General features: G+C 33.4%; 1 protein-coding gene across 1 annotated transcript; it reads right to left on the bottom strand.

Annotated features, from left to right (window-relative positions):
• Window positions 1–4834: 4834 nt before the first annotated feature.
• Window positions 4835–14681, bottom strand: LOC110020712 (carotenoid 9,10(9',10')-cleavage dioxygenase-like). Its single transcript, XM_020718904.1, has 14 exons — window positions 14388–14681; window positions 12654–12724; window positions 11549–11563; window positions 10090–10201; window positions 9527–9623; window positions 8791–8853; window positions 8509–8619; window positions 8235–8419; window positions 7681–7816; window positions 6707–6824; window positions 6526–6627; window positions 5633–5881; window positions 5394–5505; window positions 4835–4861 (listed from the first exon to the last, which is right to left on the bottom strand). Exons 1-14 carry the CDS (start codon window positions 14679–14681, stop codon window positions 4835–4837), a joined length of 1692 nt encoding a protein of 563 aa, XP_020574563.1.
• Between the last annotated feature and the right edge of the window lie 1182 nt (window positions 14682–15863).

The following is a 15863-nucleotide window of genomic DNA, read 5'->3' on the forward strand; positions in this document are numbered from 1 at the left end:
TGCTTGCATTAGTAGCAATTTGGGATTTGCATTTGGAGCAGATGGATGTTAAAACTGCTTTCTTGCATGGTGATTTGGAGGAGCAGATTTACATGGAACAGCCAGAAGGGTTCACTCAGCCTGGACAAGAGCATCTGGTTTGCAGGTTAAAGAAATCGTTGTATGGGTTGAAACAGTCTCCAAGACAATGGTACAAGCAGTTTGACTCCTACATGATGCAGATTGGCTACAGGCGATGTGAGCATGATTGTTGTGTTTATGTGAAGAGCCTTGATGATGGTTCTATTATTTTTCTGTTACTGTATGTTGATGATATACTGATTGCTGCAAAGAATATGAATGATATCCGTGGTTTGAAAGCTTTATTGAGTCAGGAATTTATCATGAAAGACTTGGGACCTACGAAGAAGATTCTTGGAATGGAGATTCATCGAGAAAGAGGCTCAAGACGATTATGTCTATCTCAACGAGGCTATGTTGAGAAAGTGCTGGAAAGGTTTGAGATGAGCAATGCAAAGCCTGTGAGCACTCCTTTGGCAAATCATTTTAAGCTTTCTTCAGAACAGTGCCCTAAAATAGATACAGAAATGGAAGACATGACAAAGGTTCCATATGCCAGTGCAGTTGGCTGCTTGATGTATGCTATGGTATGTACTCGTCCTGATTTGGCTCATGCTGTTAGTCAAGTCTGCAAATAAATGACTAAACCTGCAAGGCGACATTGGGAAGCAGTCAAGTGGATTTTTACCTCTGAAGGGTACTGTAGGACATAGAATTATTTTTGGCAGTCAGAAGAATAATCCTTCAGTTGTGGGGTATGTTGATTCAGACTATGCAGGTGATTTGGATGGCAGAAGGTCTACAACTAGGTATGTGTTTACTCTTGGTGGAGGGCCTATATGTTGGAAATCAATAATTCAGTCTATTGTGGCATTATCTACAACTGAAGCAGAGCATATGACAGTAGCTGAAGCTGCTAAAGAAGCCTTATAGCTTGCTTGACTAGTAAAGGAACAGGGTGTTGAGCAAGGTGGAGTTCAGTTGCATTGTGACAGTCAGAGTGCTATTTATCTGGCTAAGAACCAGGTGTACCATGCAAGAACCAAGCACATTGATGTAAGGTATCACAAGATCAGAGAGTTGATTGCTTCTGGGGAGATATTATTGCAGAAGGTTCATACTGATGAGAATGCAACTGATATGTTGACCAAGCCAGTTAGTATCAACAAGTTCTTGCATTGCTTGGACTTGTTGAATGTTTGCAGTTGCTAGAGAAGGCCCAACCCACAGTGGTGCAGGCTGCAGGTGTAACTCCCAGATATTTTTCTCCTAAGGGGCTGTATATTCGCCAAGGTGGAGATTTGTTATGGTATGGCTCATGTATCATATAGGGATAGACGTTGGATCGAAGCGGAGCGGAGCGGAGCGGAGCGGAGCGGAAGAATCTGTCCAAATTGGGAAGTTACGTGGGTTGGGGTGCGGGGGAAAAGCCTACGGTATGGTACATGGGTAATGTTGTAATTACATGTTGTGCCTAGGTTTACTCCTAGGGTTATAAATATGTATGTTAGTAACCACAGGAGGTATGCCTCTATTCTGTAATCTCTTTTCTGAATATTTGAATATTGAAAGGAACAAGGAACTCGTCGCTCTGCTCCCGATGATGTAGGCATCTTTGCCGAACCTCGTTAAATCTCTGTGTTCTTCTGGATTTGTGTCGTCACGGTTTTTCTTCGCCCTAATTTTCTCAACATGCATTTTGACAGCTTTTTCAAAAAGCTGCAGCTAAAAGCTGCGTTTTCCCGCTGGTTAGATGTGATGATAGCACTCTGTTGGGTAATGTGGAGACCCGGTTCACCGAATTTAATTAGCTTCTTAATTAAGTATCACACCTATCGCTCACCTACCAAACCCACCTACCGTTCACTTACCACATCCAACCTATCGCTCACCTCCCTCCCACCTACTGCTCTCATGATTCTATAAATAGTCTCTTTTGGTTTAAAGGAAACGCAAGCTAAGCAAAGCCAAGCAAGACCAAACCAACTCATCTTGAGAGCTAAGAGAAAGAGAGGAAAGAGAAGAAAGAGAGGAAGAGAGAGAGAGAGGAAGAGAGAGAAGAAAATAGAGATTTTCTTGTAAACGTCGAGGAGCTCGACGGTGTAATTCCTCGAAGAAATAAATCCTCTGCAGCTCTGTGGACGTAGACAAATTTACCGAACCACGTAAATCTATGTGTCGCTTTGGTGTTTTTTCTCCGTGCAATTTTTCTCGTTCCATTTTTTATTTTATTGTCATCGTTTTTTCACAACACTTTCTAGCTGCGGTTAGATTTAAAAAAAAAAGAAGAAGAAAATTTAATAGTCATTACAGCTTTTTGAACATCAGATTATTTCTCAGCAGCTTCACAATTGAAATCTGTAGTTGCATTTTTATCATATATAAAGAAATTTAGAAAATATAGAAATTTAGAAAACATCTTTTATATGTTTTTTACAACCTTTTTTACTCTCATAATCCAACCATCTTTGCTTGTTGTCAATAGCATCAGCGCTAATATTTGATAAAGAGTTGTTATTGATTAGATTTACACTCTCATGATGTACTTAGCTTTTGAAAATTTATTTACAGTGTTATTATATTTTTCGGTACAATATTGCTCTTCTCATCTTAAAGAGAGGTGATTGTTGGATAATTAACATTCAATCACCATTTAAAGTCTAAAATCATCACGCTTCATTAACATGATCAAAATTTTCTCTAATATTTTAGAAATTTAATCTCTAACCTGTTCTTGCCAGACAAGTGGACGTCTGGATGACACTCTGAATACGGCTATGCTGCTACAGATCGCATGACAACCCATTCGAACCATCGTACTACTTACATGCAGTAATGACATGTACTAATTTTTTCATGAGAAATTGAGCAGCTTAATGCTCCATCGATAATTATTTCTGATGTCAGCATAATTGGACTTAATATTGAAATCTTCATCCCTAAATCTAGTTATGCATGGAATTAAGATCATGAAGTGTCAAATTAAAGGCTAGACCAAAATCCTCTAAGTCATCTCAATCCAATATTATGCTACACCTTTATTATGGAGGCTTTTAAGTTGTTTGAATTTTTATGGCAAATTACACTTTTAATTAGCTCTTACATGCAAAGTAGTAATGCGTACATTTATGTACTTGTTATGCATAAGGACACAATTATACATTTAATATTATACTTTTATTCTACAATCAATGTACAATTGTATATTTTAATCTATTGCATAAAGAGTTAAATGTTCAGAAGTATAAAAACCAAGAATATTTTTATGTAAATTTTATGTTATTTTATGCTTTTATGATTTTTGTTTTGTATTTTAAAGCAGAGAATTGGCAAGACAAAAATGTGGAGAGGATATGTCAAAAGCACGATAGCAATGTTATTATAACACTGATACTATAGCAACGCTGATGTATCACTGATGTAGTGTCTAGAAGCACAAGTCTGGAAAAGATGTCAAAAATACAGGAGTTTGGAGCTTTGACACCAATTTTTGGGCGCCCTAGAGCTCACTATAGTCCCTAGGCGCTACATCGCGGCGCCTCGATACTAAGAACTGACATTGGGTGATTTTCCCGATGTATTAATAGTTTCAATGATGATTAGATGTTGGTTTCTATATAAGGGAGTATTTAGGAGCGTTGAGTAAACTTTTGGCAGCGAGTGTGAGCGGACGAGTATGTATGTGAGCGAAAGATGTGTATTTTAGAAGTACTTGGAGAGATTTTTAAAAGGGAACAAGAAGATTTCGAGCAAGGTTGAATATCACGCGTTTTCTTTACACTTTGTATTATTTTAGTGTTATGATTTTATGTATATTTAAATTCTACTAGTTAAATATAATGTAAATAAGTTCCCAACACCTTTGTGCTAGTGATTGTGTAATATTTTTCATCTATTCATTATCTATTTGATTTTGAATGAGATTTATTGATGCGTTAACTTTGCATGAGTAATTTACTTTTAATTAGGCCAATTAACTGTTAAAATACATTGTGATCTAGAAATTTTAGAGAAAACTAATGGGACAAGTAAGTTAACGAACAATTCTTTGTAGAATAGAAATATTACTATTAGGGAACTAAAATCAATCATAAATTGTTGATTCCACGGGGGTTTTTTACAAGATGTAGGGCACTAAACTTCAATACAAAACTCCAACGCTACCTAAAACTTGAGAGAATAAAGAAAAAATTTGTTATTGATTGTCAGCTAGATTATCTACTCTTTTGCTATATTTAAACCTGAGCTCATTACTACTCAAGAGAGCTTTTCATTAAAAACCAAAAAGAATAAAAAAATATTTTTAATTTTGTAGCCTCAAAGATTTTCGAACGAACTTTCAAAATTAACATAATTAGATAAAAAGAGGCAAACACAAAATAATAATTGGCTTTGCTTGAGAAATAGTATATTTTCAAGTGGGGATAATTTTTGAACTTATAATCTATATATTACTTGATCAATACGTGTATTTATATGACACGTGACATCATATATGCCAAGTAGAGAATCATAGCACAGCATCTCTCTAAAGAGATTTCTACAACATTTCAACCCCCTTAGGATAACTTACATAAATATACTTATATATGTAACTGAGTTAGTTAAAACACAATCTTTTATAGTATCAATATAAATAGAGAAAACACAATATTTTATTTCTGCAAAAAAACTGAGTTTGGTAAAACACTATTGCAATAAGAATAAATAATGATTAACTGAAATCAAATAGTGTGCTTATCCAGTCCAACCACTTTGTATTTGGCCATCATGCTTATGATTGTTGAATTTGGAGTTGTTCCTGCCAAATACCAAATGTAAATAGAGAAGCAAATCAGTTTATTATAAAAACAATTATGACATGAAGAACTCTAAAGTTCTATTTGGCATCTGACTCCAACAATCACTATAGCCACAACCATCCTATGATCGACAATGCTCATCATCTAGCCACCACCATCACCACACAACCGTCATAATCCGTTGACTGTCGTTCGAGTGTTGTTGCAACTTTGTTAGAGAATTACTATCTGATCATTATCACAAAAATTGCCTGATTGTAGTCGTTATCCCTTCACTACTTCTAGCACTACTACAACTACAAATGCTAAACTCGAGTGCATTGATTTATAATTCTGCCTTCTTCGATTACAAAAAAGAGTAGGATTCCATAATGTTAAGTCTCTCCTATGTTCATCTCTTTTATTTGTGTGTGTGCAATATCTTTATATAATACTATGACGTGAAATCACATTAAACCGTCGCAAATTTGCTAGCGCGCAATAATAATGATTAAAACTCTTTGGGGAACTCATGGAGTTGTATTTGCTCACCTCACTTACAAATAAGGAGTGGAATCCAAACGGCACTCTGGATGGCAACTCCACCACTGCCACAAGCTCAGGGGACATTGTCTTTGCATCAATCACATTCACTTCAGATTTCCTGCAATTATATGATGTATGAACAGCATGATTCTTACTCTCTGGTACAAACAATAACTGCAAATTATTGTTTTTTCTTGCATATTGATAGATTTAAAAGTTCCTGCAAAAGGGAGAAAGACAGGTACCCAGAATTCTCATCATGCACAAAGAAGATCAAGTAGCCATCATCTTCTTCAGCTGCAGCATCTGTTGTACGAGGCACAAAAATGGCTTCTGAACCAAATCTTCCTGCTCCAAACTCAAAAATGGCTGCCACATTGCCTCCAACTTCAAGCTGGCTCTGACAAATTACAGGCTCGGTGAGAAGATCAAACTTTATGATGCCTTTTATGTACTTGTTGTCCAGAATGGTGCTGTAGACATACCGCTGCTTCCTGAGTTCATGGAATGAAGAGAAAAAGATGAATTTATGTGTGAATAAATGAATGTTGCAAAATCCAAGGTGAATTATGTAAAGTAAAATCCTGAATAAGTATGTATTTTATTCAGAGTTCATGATACAGGGTCCATTGTGGAAATAAGCTTAGTTGTTTATGTTGGGAGAAAAAGATGGAAACTTGCAAGAAAAAATGTTAAATTGGAGCAAAATTAGAAGAGAATGAGAGAAGAAAGCAAAAATTAGAAGAGAATGAGTTCACGTGATTCATTTGCATGTTTCATTAAGCTTCAAAGAGATAGAGAGATATATTACACTTTTTAATATTTTAATTCAAGATAATTCTTTTGAATATTTTAAATAATATTATAAATACAAATTTTAAACAAAAATAGTTTCTCTTCTTCTAATTTAAATTTCTTATTTCCGATTATCTAATCAAAACTAAAATAGTAAAATTGAATAATATTTGAACTGGCCGGTTCTTTAAAACGTGCACCGATTCATCGGTTCTCCGATCCAACCCTAGTTCTCAATTTTGGTTCTATGCAGAAACGATTCTGAGCTTGGACCAAACCGATTGAATGACCGGTTCACACGATATTAATGGCCCAATTCTATGCATTTTTATTTCAAAATTACCTGCCAGTGAAACTTTCATTAATCCTGGGAAATTCTATGTTAGGTGCTGACAATTGCTTCTGAGTAGCTGCACCAGTCTTCATATTAAACCTCATAAGGTACCTAAAATAACAATTAAATGTCAGAAGGGGGAGCATATTAATGAAGAAAAAGCTGAAGTAGTTCTTAATTTGTAACATACAATCGACTCTCAGCACTTTCTGTCTGGTCTCTTGGAGCACCATTGAAAAATTCGAAGTCTAGATTCTCATAGTGGCATGCAATAAGAACAACTTCATCACCTTCTTCCCAGGCATTGGCTGATAGAAGAGGAAAATTTAAAGTAATCAGATTGGAAAACAACAGGAATCAATTTGTTTTATAGTAGTTGTGAAAGGAGAGCAAGTGGAGAGACAGTGCCAACGAAGCGAGAAGAGAAGATCAAACCGAGCCATGAGTAGCTTGTCGAGCGCTTGCTTCATTTGTAGCCCCAAAATTTGATGTGATGAACAATAAAAGGAGCAAAGAGAATGAGATACTGCAGTCCACTTTGTTTAGTGGTTGAGTGCTTTGTTTCCAATCACAAGGTCTTTAGTTCTAGGCCTAGCACATATGTGCATATGTGCAAGTTGCTTTTTTTTTCTTTCAAAAAGGTAAAAAGAATAAAACAAATGAAAAGTCTAACACAAGAAAAATTATGAGCAGGGGAGAAAAAAATTGACTTCACATAAAAAACTACATCTCGAAGAAGTTATGATTCAGTAGACACGGCTTATACTCTTCACAGATCTAACTCTAATAGAAAAACAAACATCATCAATGTATGGAACCATGAGCTTTATATCGATGTGATCAAAGTTAAAAGGGATGAAGAACAAAAATATGAATGATCAAGATGACATACAAAGTGTGATGAAATTCATACTCATCAAGTATAAATACTTTCCTCTAGATAATGCAATAATGTGTTTAAGAAAGCATATTAAGAATCAAACTAGCTAAATGAATTTCTAGACTACTTGAAAGTTTTCTAAAACATGCATATTTTATAAGAGACCTTGAAACTGGTAAAGCCTTCATTCATCCTTCTTTGTAGTTAAGTCAAACCATGCAAGTGCCTACTGTGTTACTAGAAAATTAAAAATAAAATTTATAAAGAGAAAATGAGAAAATTACCATTATGAAATATGAAGCAACTTGGAAGCTCAAACCATCTAATATGAAGTTCATCTTTCGCATATCGTGGAAGTATGCCAAAACGAGCTTTCTTCATACAATCGAATGAAAGGGCATATTTTCTCTTCACCAATCCCTGAAAATAATGTTCATTTAAAGCATGCTTTTCCAAGATGCATTAAAGAATAAAATACTAATATGGTCTCCTAACAATTTATAGGGGACATGTTAATCCCACGATCTATAAAATGTTGAAGTAATCTTTGAACTCTTCTAATGGTGGCTAAAATAGCCATTCTCTTAAACGAGTCTAAGGACTGCCTCAAACCAATATTAAAAGAGTTTGTGACTAATTTGACATTTTGATGAACCCTCAGACTAAACCAGTCCAATGCAAAGAGTCGAAGGATTCATCTTGACATTTTCTCAATGAAAAAAAACAAAAAATCTTTTTTGTGAAGTAATTCAAAATGCAAATGATAAGCTTACAGTTCCCCAATTTGCTAGTAAAATTAGTTTAAATTTCATGATCATGTGCATGATAGAGTTGCTACCATTGGTCGAAAGCACAGAGGAAGATCCATGAAAATAACATAGTTTTCAGTGATGGTGAAGTCATGCATTAGAACAGGTTCATGTATCGTTATCGGCACCGGATCAAACATGACACCATTCTTGGAAATGACACGATAAGTAAGGTAAGGAGGCTTAAATGAGTAACCAAACGTGAACATATCACCTGCATCCCAAATCCAACAAGTGAAGAGAAACAGTTAACATTTTGAGTGCTACAAGGAACATAATGTGGATTTATGAGTTTATTTTCACCGGTGATTGGATCAACTTTTGGATGAGCAGTAAATGAATGTGTAAGCCTCTTGTCATAATCCAATATGCCTAGAGTCTGCAAGTCTCCATCCTCTAAAACTTTGATGACATCTATAGAATACAGAAAGTTATTTCTAAATATCCATAGACTGCTTCACTATTTTAATGCAACTTTAAGGAGTTCTAAAGTTAAAAATGTTATGAATTTAGAGCATGTCATAAGACAATATATCATTAAACATGAGAGAATGATATATGGCGAAAAGAAATAAATATACTTACAAGGTTTGTCACCTTCTTGTAAAGCCAGAAGCTTGCCATGATGGTATATTAGAGCTGTATTGCCTAAAATCAAGTAATAGATAGTTTGTATTCTTATTAGCATTCAAAGTCTTCATCATTATAATATTGAAAAAATTATTAAATATGTAGGTCTATACATGTAATTAAATGTGTATCATATACTATTTTAAAATTTAACCCCTTTAAAGGTGATATAATTAAGGTTAAAAAATAGGATTTTAGCTATAAAATTAAATATGGAATAATCATTGGTGGAGATCTAATTTTATATTTTTAATTATATGATTGAATATTAGAAAAATATGATAAGAAAAACTCTTTCTAATAAGACATTCTATGATAAGATGATATCTTTCAAAAGTGGCATGTTCATTTAAATAAGACACATTTATTTAGAAAATATGCTCTCTTACAAAACATGGTTATGATTATCAATCGAAATGACACATCATCAAAAGAATATGAAGATCATTCTCTAAGGAAAAATCTTATTGTATTGAAAGATTAGTGACCAAAATCTCCTTTCACTCATGAATTAAAGTTTGCTTTCATATTTATTTATGTTAATAAGTTTGACATCTTAAGCATATGGTTCTCTCGTCTGATTTAAGTAACAATTTATAACATATAATGGTTATATAATATGAAATCCGCGTGCCAAATCATAGCAAATCTCTTGCATGACTGAATATGATGCAATTACAAATTGAACTACCTGTTCCAGTCCCATATGAGACATCCAATACAAATTTTTCTCTGAGGAACTTTATCAAAACCATAAATAGTCCAAAGAGTCCCTCGAGGTCCCCAATCTAGGGCAATAGAGGGATCATAGTTAGTTCCATTTTTTCAATTAACAAAATGAATTCAAACAAAGAAGATAAGAAATTTAGATAGAAAATAAGAGAGGGCTCTATCACATAGATGCATGTCGAAAAAAATTCATTATCCAGAAGAATGTTTTTCTCTATTAATGAAGCAGTTATACAAAATTCTTACGTATTTACATATATAATACCTAACCATTCATTTTTAAATACACAACATTCTAATCTATCATATCACATAAAAAATATTACTGCGACTAACATTTTAAAAGTGAAGTACACATTTTCATATATAGGTTCATGATGCCAAAGTATTATAAATATAAATATCAAATTTTAAGTCATAGATATGTAAATATAAGAGAATTGTGGTATGTATTTAAATTTTCATATTAAACTTTTTTTCTATAACAAAATGAGAAAGGCTCCCAATGAAGTAACAAAACTCAACCTTGTTAAATTTAGCTGCCCCAAAATATTCTTCTTGATTAAGCTTGGATGTCATCACATACCGAGCAACATATGTTGCTTTTCCATCTTTAATGCGCAAGCCATGAATCATTCTGTGACATTATCATACAAGCACATGTTGTCAACATCTTCTTTTATGCTAAGCTCATGACATATGATAAACATACATTTTCTAAAACTAATTAAATTGATTATTAATTGCTTATTTGCGATTAATTTTGTTTATTATATATTTATTTAGTTTATTTATAATATATTTTTATTTTTTATTTCTATGTAATTTTAAAAGAAAACATACTTAAATCAAATACTCAAACATGTTTTATTTAAAATCTAAACATAAACATAATCAAATAAATATAAAAACATAGAAAGTAAGAAAATAAAGGTGATCCTAAATAGCCCCTAAGTTTCTAAGTCCAATAATGAAGAAATATATATATGATTATTAGATGTTAATTGGCAACATAATAAAAATATACTTTCAAACATTATTACATCACCAACAGAATCGAGCCCTACACCACAACATTTATATCACGCGTCTATATCAGAAATTCCTGCCATTTATACTGTAGCAATGTGTCGATCCTCCAAAGGAGCGCTTTTTGTGTACGGACACTGCACGCAATTTGTGTGCGGTGTCCGATCTGGACCACTGAAATACATTTTTTTGTTTTTTTTTATTGTTAGAGTGGGTCCCACTCTAAATTTTTGACGGTCCAGAACGGACACCGCACGCAATAATTTTTCCCTCCAGAGGGCCTCATCTATAAGAAGGAACGACGGAAAAGGGAAATGTTATAGTATAGCACTTCTCTTTACATAATTCATAAATTAGAACACACTAAGGCATGGAAAATGTCAAAATTCTCTTTTATTTAACTCATGGACCTTTTAAACATAAAATAATAATAATAATCAATATGATGCTTATAAGCAATGCTTCTACAAATAGATAATTATAAGTTAAGCGAATAATAAATATTTATATTAGAGTTTCTCAGAAGATATTATGTTTTTCGATAATAAAAATTAAAGATGATGACATGAATCACACCACACTATGTGCACAGTGTCATGATTAGAGTCACATAGTCATTTGGACATACGGTATCATGGTGCGAGCCATAAGTATACATATATAAAGTTTTCTGCATAAAATAGATTCTCATAAAAATATTGTAAATCCATTAAAAATTGTGTGGTATGTATGTAAATTTGCCTAAATAATTTTTTTTGATCTTATAAAAATTCAAAATAAAATAGCTAAATATCCACCACACCCACTATGCTAATAATAATTCTACATTTTCATAATAAATTAACACCTAAAATGATATATATATAATATTTAATTTTCAGTATAATAAAGATAAATGAAAAAAAAATAAAAAGGTGGGAATTTATGGGGGGGATTAAGAATTGCTTTTTAATACCCGTCTCCATCAAACCTGCAAAATGAAAATAAATAAATAATAAATACTTCTACTAGAACAATATGGAATGCTGCGATAATACTTTAAGATTTACATTCATACCCCTCCATTCTCATGTATTTATACATCTACCACCTAATTTTAAGCATTTAAAATCTATTTCTTATATTTGTTTTTGCTAAATTAATGACACGAATTTGTGGGTCCCACACATCGCGAGCACGTAGATTGAAACTTTAGAAGCAAAATGTGAGCAACTGGTTTAAGGCTTTAGAAGGAAACTGTGAGCCACCGACTGAAGGCTTCGACTGTTAGTTCGATCAATCTTATAATAGCATTCAGATTGCAATCTACGTACTATTGCCTTATTAATACCTTTCTAATTATTTCCTTGAAAGAGTCTTGCTAAAGTCTTTAAATACCGCATTTTATTTCGTACAAGATTAGGGTTCTCAAAAAAGCTCGTTGTTCGCAAACAATTCGTGTTCGGTTCGTCAATGAGTTCGTGTTCGATTCATTCGATAAGTAAATTAGACGAACGTGAACAATTTTTTTTCATTCGGTTAGTTAAACGAATCAAACACGAACAATGATGCATTCGCTCGTGTTCGAATCGTTATTGTTCGAAATATAAAATAATTATATATAAAAAATTTATGATAATTTAAAAAATTACATTTTATAAATTATAATATATAATAAATTAATAATAATAATATATTAATATAGATATTATATATTTATATAATATAAGTTATATAATTCATACAATACGAAAAACCTAAGAAAACAAAAAAAAAGTCATTATTAGGGATCTCAAACTGGCTCGTCGTTCGCGAACAGTTTGTATTCGGCTCGTTCCTTAAGAAACGAACATGAACAGTGACTTCACGAACAATTTCGAACACGACCTTATTTCAAACAAACTAAATTTCAAACGAACCGAACACGAACACAAGCTCTATTCGTTCGTGTTCGGTTCGTTTACAGCCCTATACTTTACATCTCTGCCCATAATTATTATTAGTATTATATTTCTACAAAATATAATACATTAAAAAAGCAAAGTTCAATTTATGAGATGATTGTTTAATGAAATAATTACCAGTGATAGCCAGAAATTGGAGGAAATTTGGGATTTGGACCAACTCTAACAAATTCTCCGTTCAAGCACTCCTGCAAATATGAAATCTTCAAAGTCTACAAAACCAATAATAATAATAATAATAATAATAATAATAATAATAATAATAATAATAATAAGACAAATTGGTATATGGAAAATATCATTTCAAAACAATAGGGTGGCTACCATTTCATGTAAAATATCATTTTCCTTTTCAAGTTATGATTTGATATTATTAAAACCAAGAAAAAAATAATAAAAAAACAATTAATTTGAATTTTTCTGGTGTCAAAGACGGCACGAATCTCGAGGAGATTCAATAGACTAGGACATAAAAAATGACTGAGGAGGGCCCACTAATGAGAGACCAAAAGACACATTGCATCATATGCAATCATCTGAAACGAGGATGGAGGCTGTCGCGCGTAGGCCACGCGAACGAAGGGCTCGGGCTAATTAAGCCGAGTGAAGGTGTTGATCTGTCTATCGTCGCAATTCGACTCAAGGGAAAAGTTCAGTACCGCCAGCTGTCTCATGGGCTCCCCTGAGATTCTTCATCAGGGATCAAGAATTGGTAAAAACATAACCCACGAACATCTCAATGGACCCCTTCGTAAAAAAATTAGTTATATTTTGAATTATACTGATTCACCCCTTGTCTGATTGTCATGCTTCGGTCTTCCAATATGAGCTCTTCATCCAATGTTCAATAATGGACAACGACACTATAATAGCCTAACTACAAAGCCAAGCTGGTTGAGCAAAATATTGTCGACTCAAAGTCCAGTAAAGGCTGACCGGTCTTGCTAAACTAAGACCCACTAATATCAGCCGACTGAGTAGGAGGGTAGCCGAGCGGTAGGCCCATAGTCTAACAGAAATGACTAATCAACAATACTTTTAATGTTTAATATTTATATATCTCTCTCTTCTTATGATCTATTCATTGAGTGTGATTCATAAACACATTAAGATTCAACAAGAGGATGAACATTCATTAACCCAAAAAGCTAACCCAATGTATCAACATCATTTTAAATATAATCATTTTCTTAATGTATTAAGAATTAAATTATTGATTATTTTTAAAGAAAAAATATTGGTTCAAAATATTTAAAATAAATTCTTCATGAAAAATAGTTCTAAGTGTTGGATTGATCTATTATTTACTATATTTAAATGCATTACACATAATTTTAATGTATCTAAACTATCATATTTACACATATATACTAAAATATTTAATATCATATTAAAAATAGTACTATTATTACTTTTTAAAATTGAATGCACCGAAGTGTTATTTAAATAAGTATGAAAGTTTATATGTTGAGATATAACTACATAAAGATTGTGTGCCACGTGGAGGTGAGAGAAAAAAAAATCGGTCCGGTAATACATGGGAATATTCTCCTGGTATTATTCCATGTTATTCAGGTGTTATTGTATGTGATTCAGGAGATATAGTGTTCTGAGAATATTTCCGATGTTATAACAACGCAATAACACATTAATAACACTTGAATAACACACAATAACACCTGAATAACACGGGAGGAATATTTTCTTATGTTACAAAATAAATTTTAATTCTTTTTTACGTGCAATATTTCCTCAAGATCTGAGTGGTTTGTGTAAATATGAAAGTTTAGGGGTGAGATGTGTAATTTCAAAATTGAAGCAGAGCGGTACAGGGGAAAACCGATGTCTCACCGGAAGAGAGCCGCGGACGGCGAGATCAGAACGAGGCGGCGTCTCTTCCGCCACCGGAGCAAAGTTTCCGGCGAGGAAGAGGTTGTGTTTCGAGGAGTCCTGCGTCAGCTTCACGACCACTCGCTCCATAAGGTCAATCGATGCCGACAATAAACTCTTCCATGGCTTCGGCTGAATCGGCAATACCCCACGAGTTACCCTCATTCCCTCCACCACTCCCGCCGCCGCCGCCGCAGCCGGTCGCTGCTTGCTCTCCAGTGTCAACTCGCCGACGGGAAGAAAATTGGCATTCATGTCCTGATCTTATTCTTCTATACACGAAGTTGATTGATTGGCATTTACAAGATCTTACTTTGATTAGCAATACATTATTTATAGAGTTTGATCTTAAATTTAAATTAAATCCAAAAAAAAAACATTAAAATTTTGTATATCAATATGTGTGTTTAAAAAAATATTGCATAATGAGTCATTTATTATAACCCTAAACCTTAAACTCGGTTTTACTTCAAAATTCCAATTAGGATCTGTCACGTTTACAAACAGACCCATTTTAATAAATAATAATAATAATAATAATAATAATAATAGTAGTAGTAATTTAATACATGGGTGGGTCTGTCTGTACACATTGCAGATCCTGATTGGAGTCCTCATAAGAGCTCCACATATTTTTCTAAATATTGGCATGTATGTAAGGGTCTGTATGGGGGCAGCTGCAGCTTATTGAATAATTTGCCGATAAGCTGATTATAAATAATCTATTGATAAACTAGATGTGGTGGCTATTCGAAATTTTTATTTTTTTTAGAGAAGTCATACCGCAGCCAGAAAACTGCCACTGCATCTAGATATGTGCGGTGTTGAAAACGCTCATTTCAGCGTTTTCAACACGCATAAGCTGTCAAAACGCATTTTACTCAAACAGTCCAGGTGCGTTTTCAAAAGGTCACCGCACTAAATAAACTGTCCCAAACGGACCCCAAATCTTCTAAAAGCATAACATATGTGCAATTCTTTGACTTAATCCTAGTAATGTAAGAGAAATTTTCTTCCTTGATTTGTTAGTAATTAAATGGTATCATTCGTAAACTACTTTTGTTTAGCCAAGCAAAAGATTTCATCGAGTGGGGCGTTTGATTTGCTGAAATAAAATAAAGTTGTATTTGCAATATTTAAAATTATTTATTGCACATACGCCATATGTGCAACCTATTTTTTGTTTGATTTTATGTTAAATAAAGTCAATGTATGGCGGCGGTTGACCTTTATGTAACTTTTATGACTTTTTAATAAGGGTCGAAATGGACGAGTACCAACCCTCGTTTTAATAAAGAGTGTAAATGGCTCGTTGTTGAACAACTCGTGTTCAGTTCGTTCGTCTAAGAACAAGTTAAACACGAATAATAAAAATAAATATTTATATGTAGTAATATTTTTAAAAATTTTATTTGACTACAACGCTACAAAGATTTA

The sequence above is a fragment of the Phalaenopsis equestris genome, unplaced genomic scaffold (genome assembly GCF_001263595.1).
Source record: "Phalaenopsis equestris unplaced genomic scaffold, ASM126359v1 Scaffold000107, whole genome shotgun sequence".
Classification (NCBI taxonomy): Eukaryota; Viridiplantae; Streptophyta; class Magnoliopsida; order Asparagales; family Orchidaceae; genus Phalaenopsis; species Phalaenopsis equestris.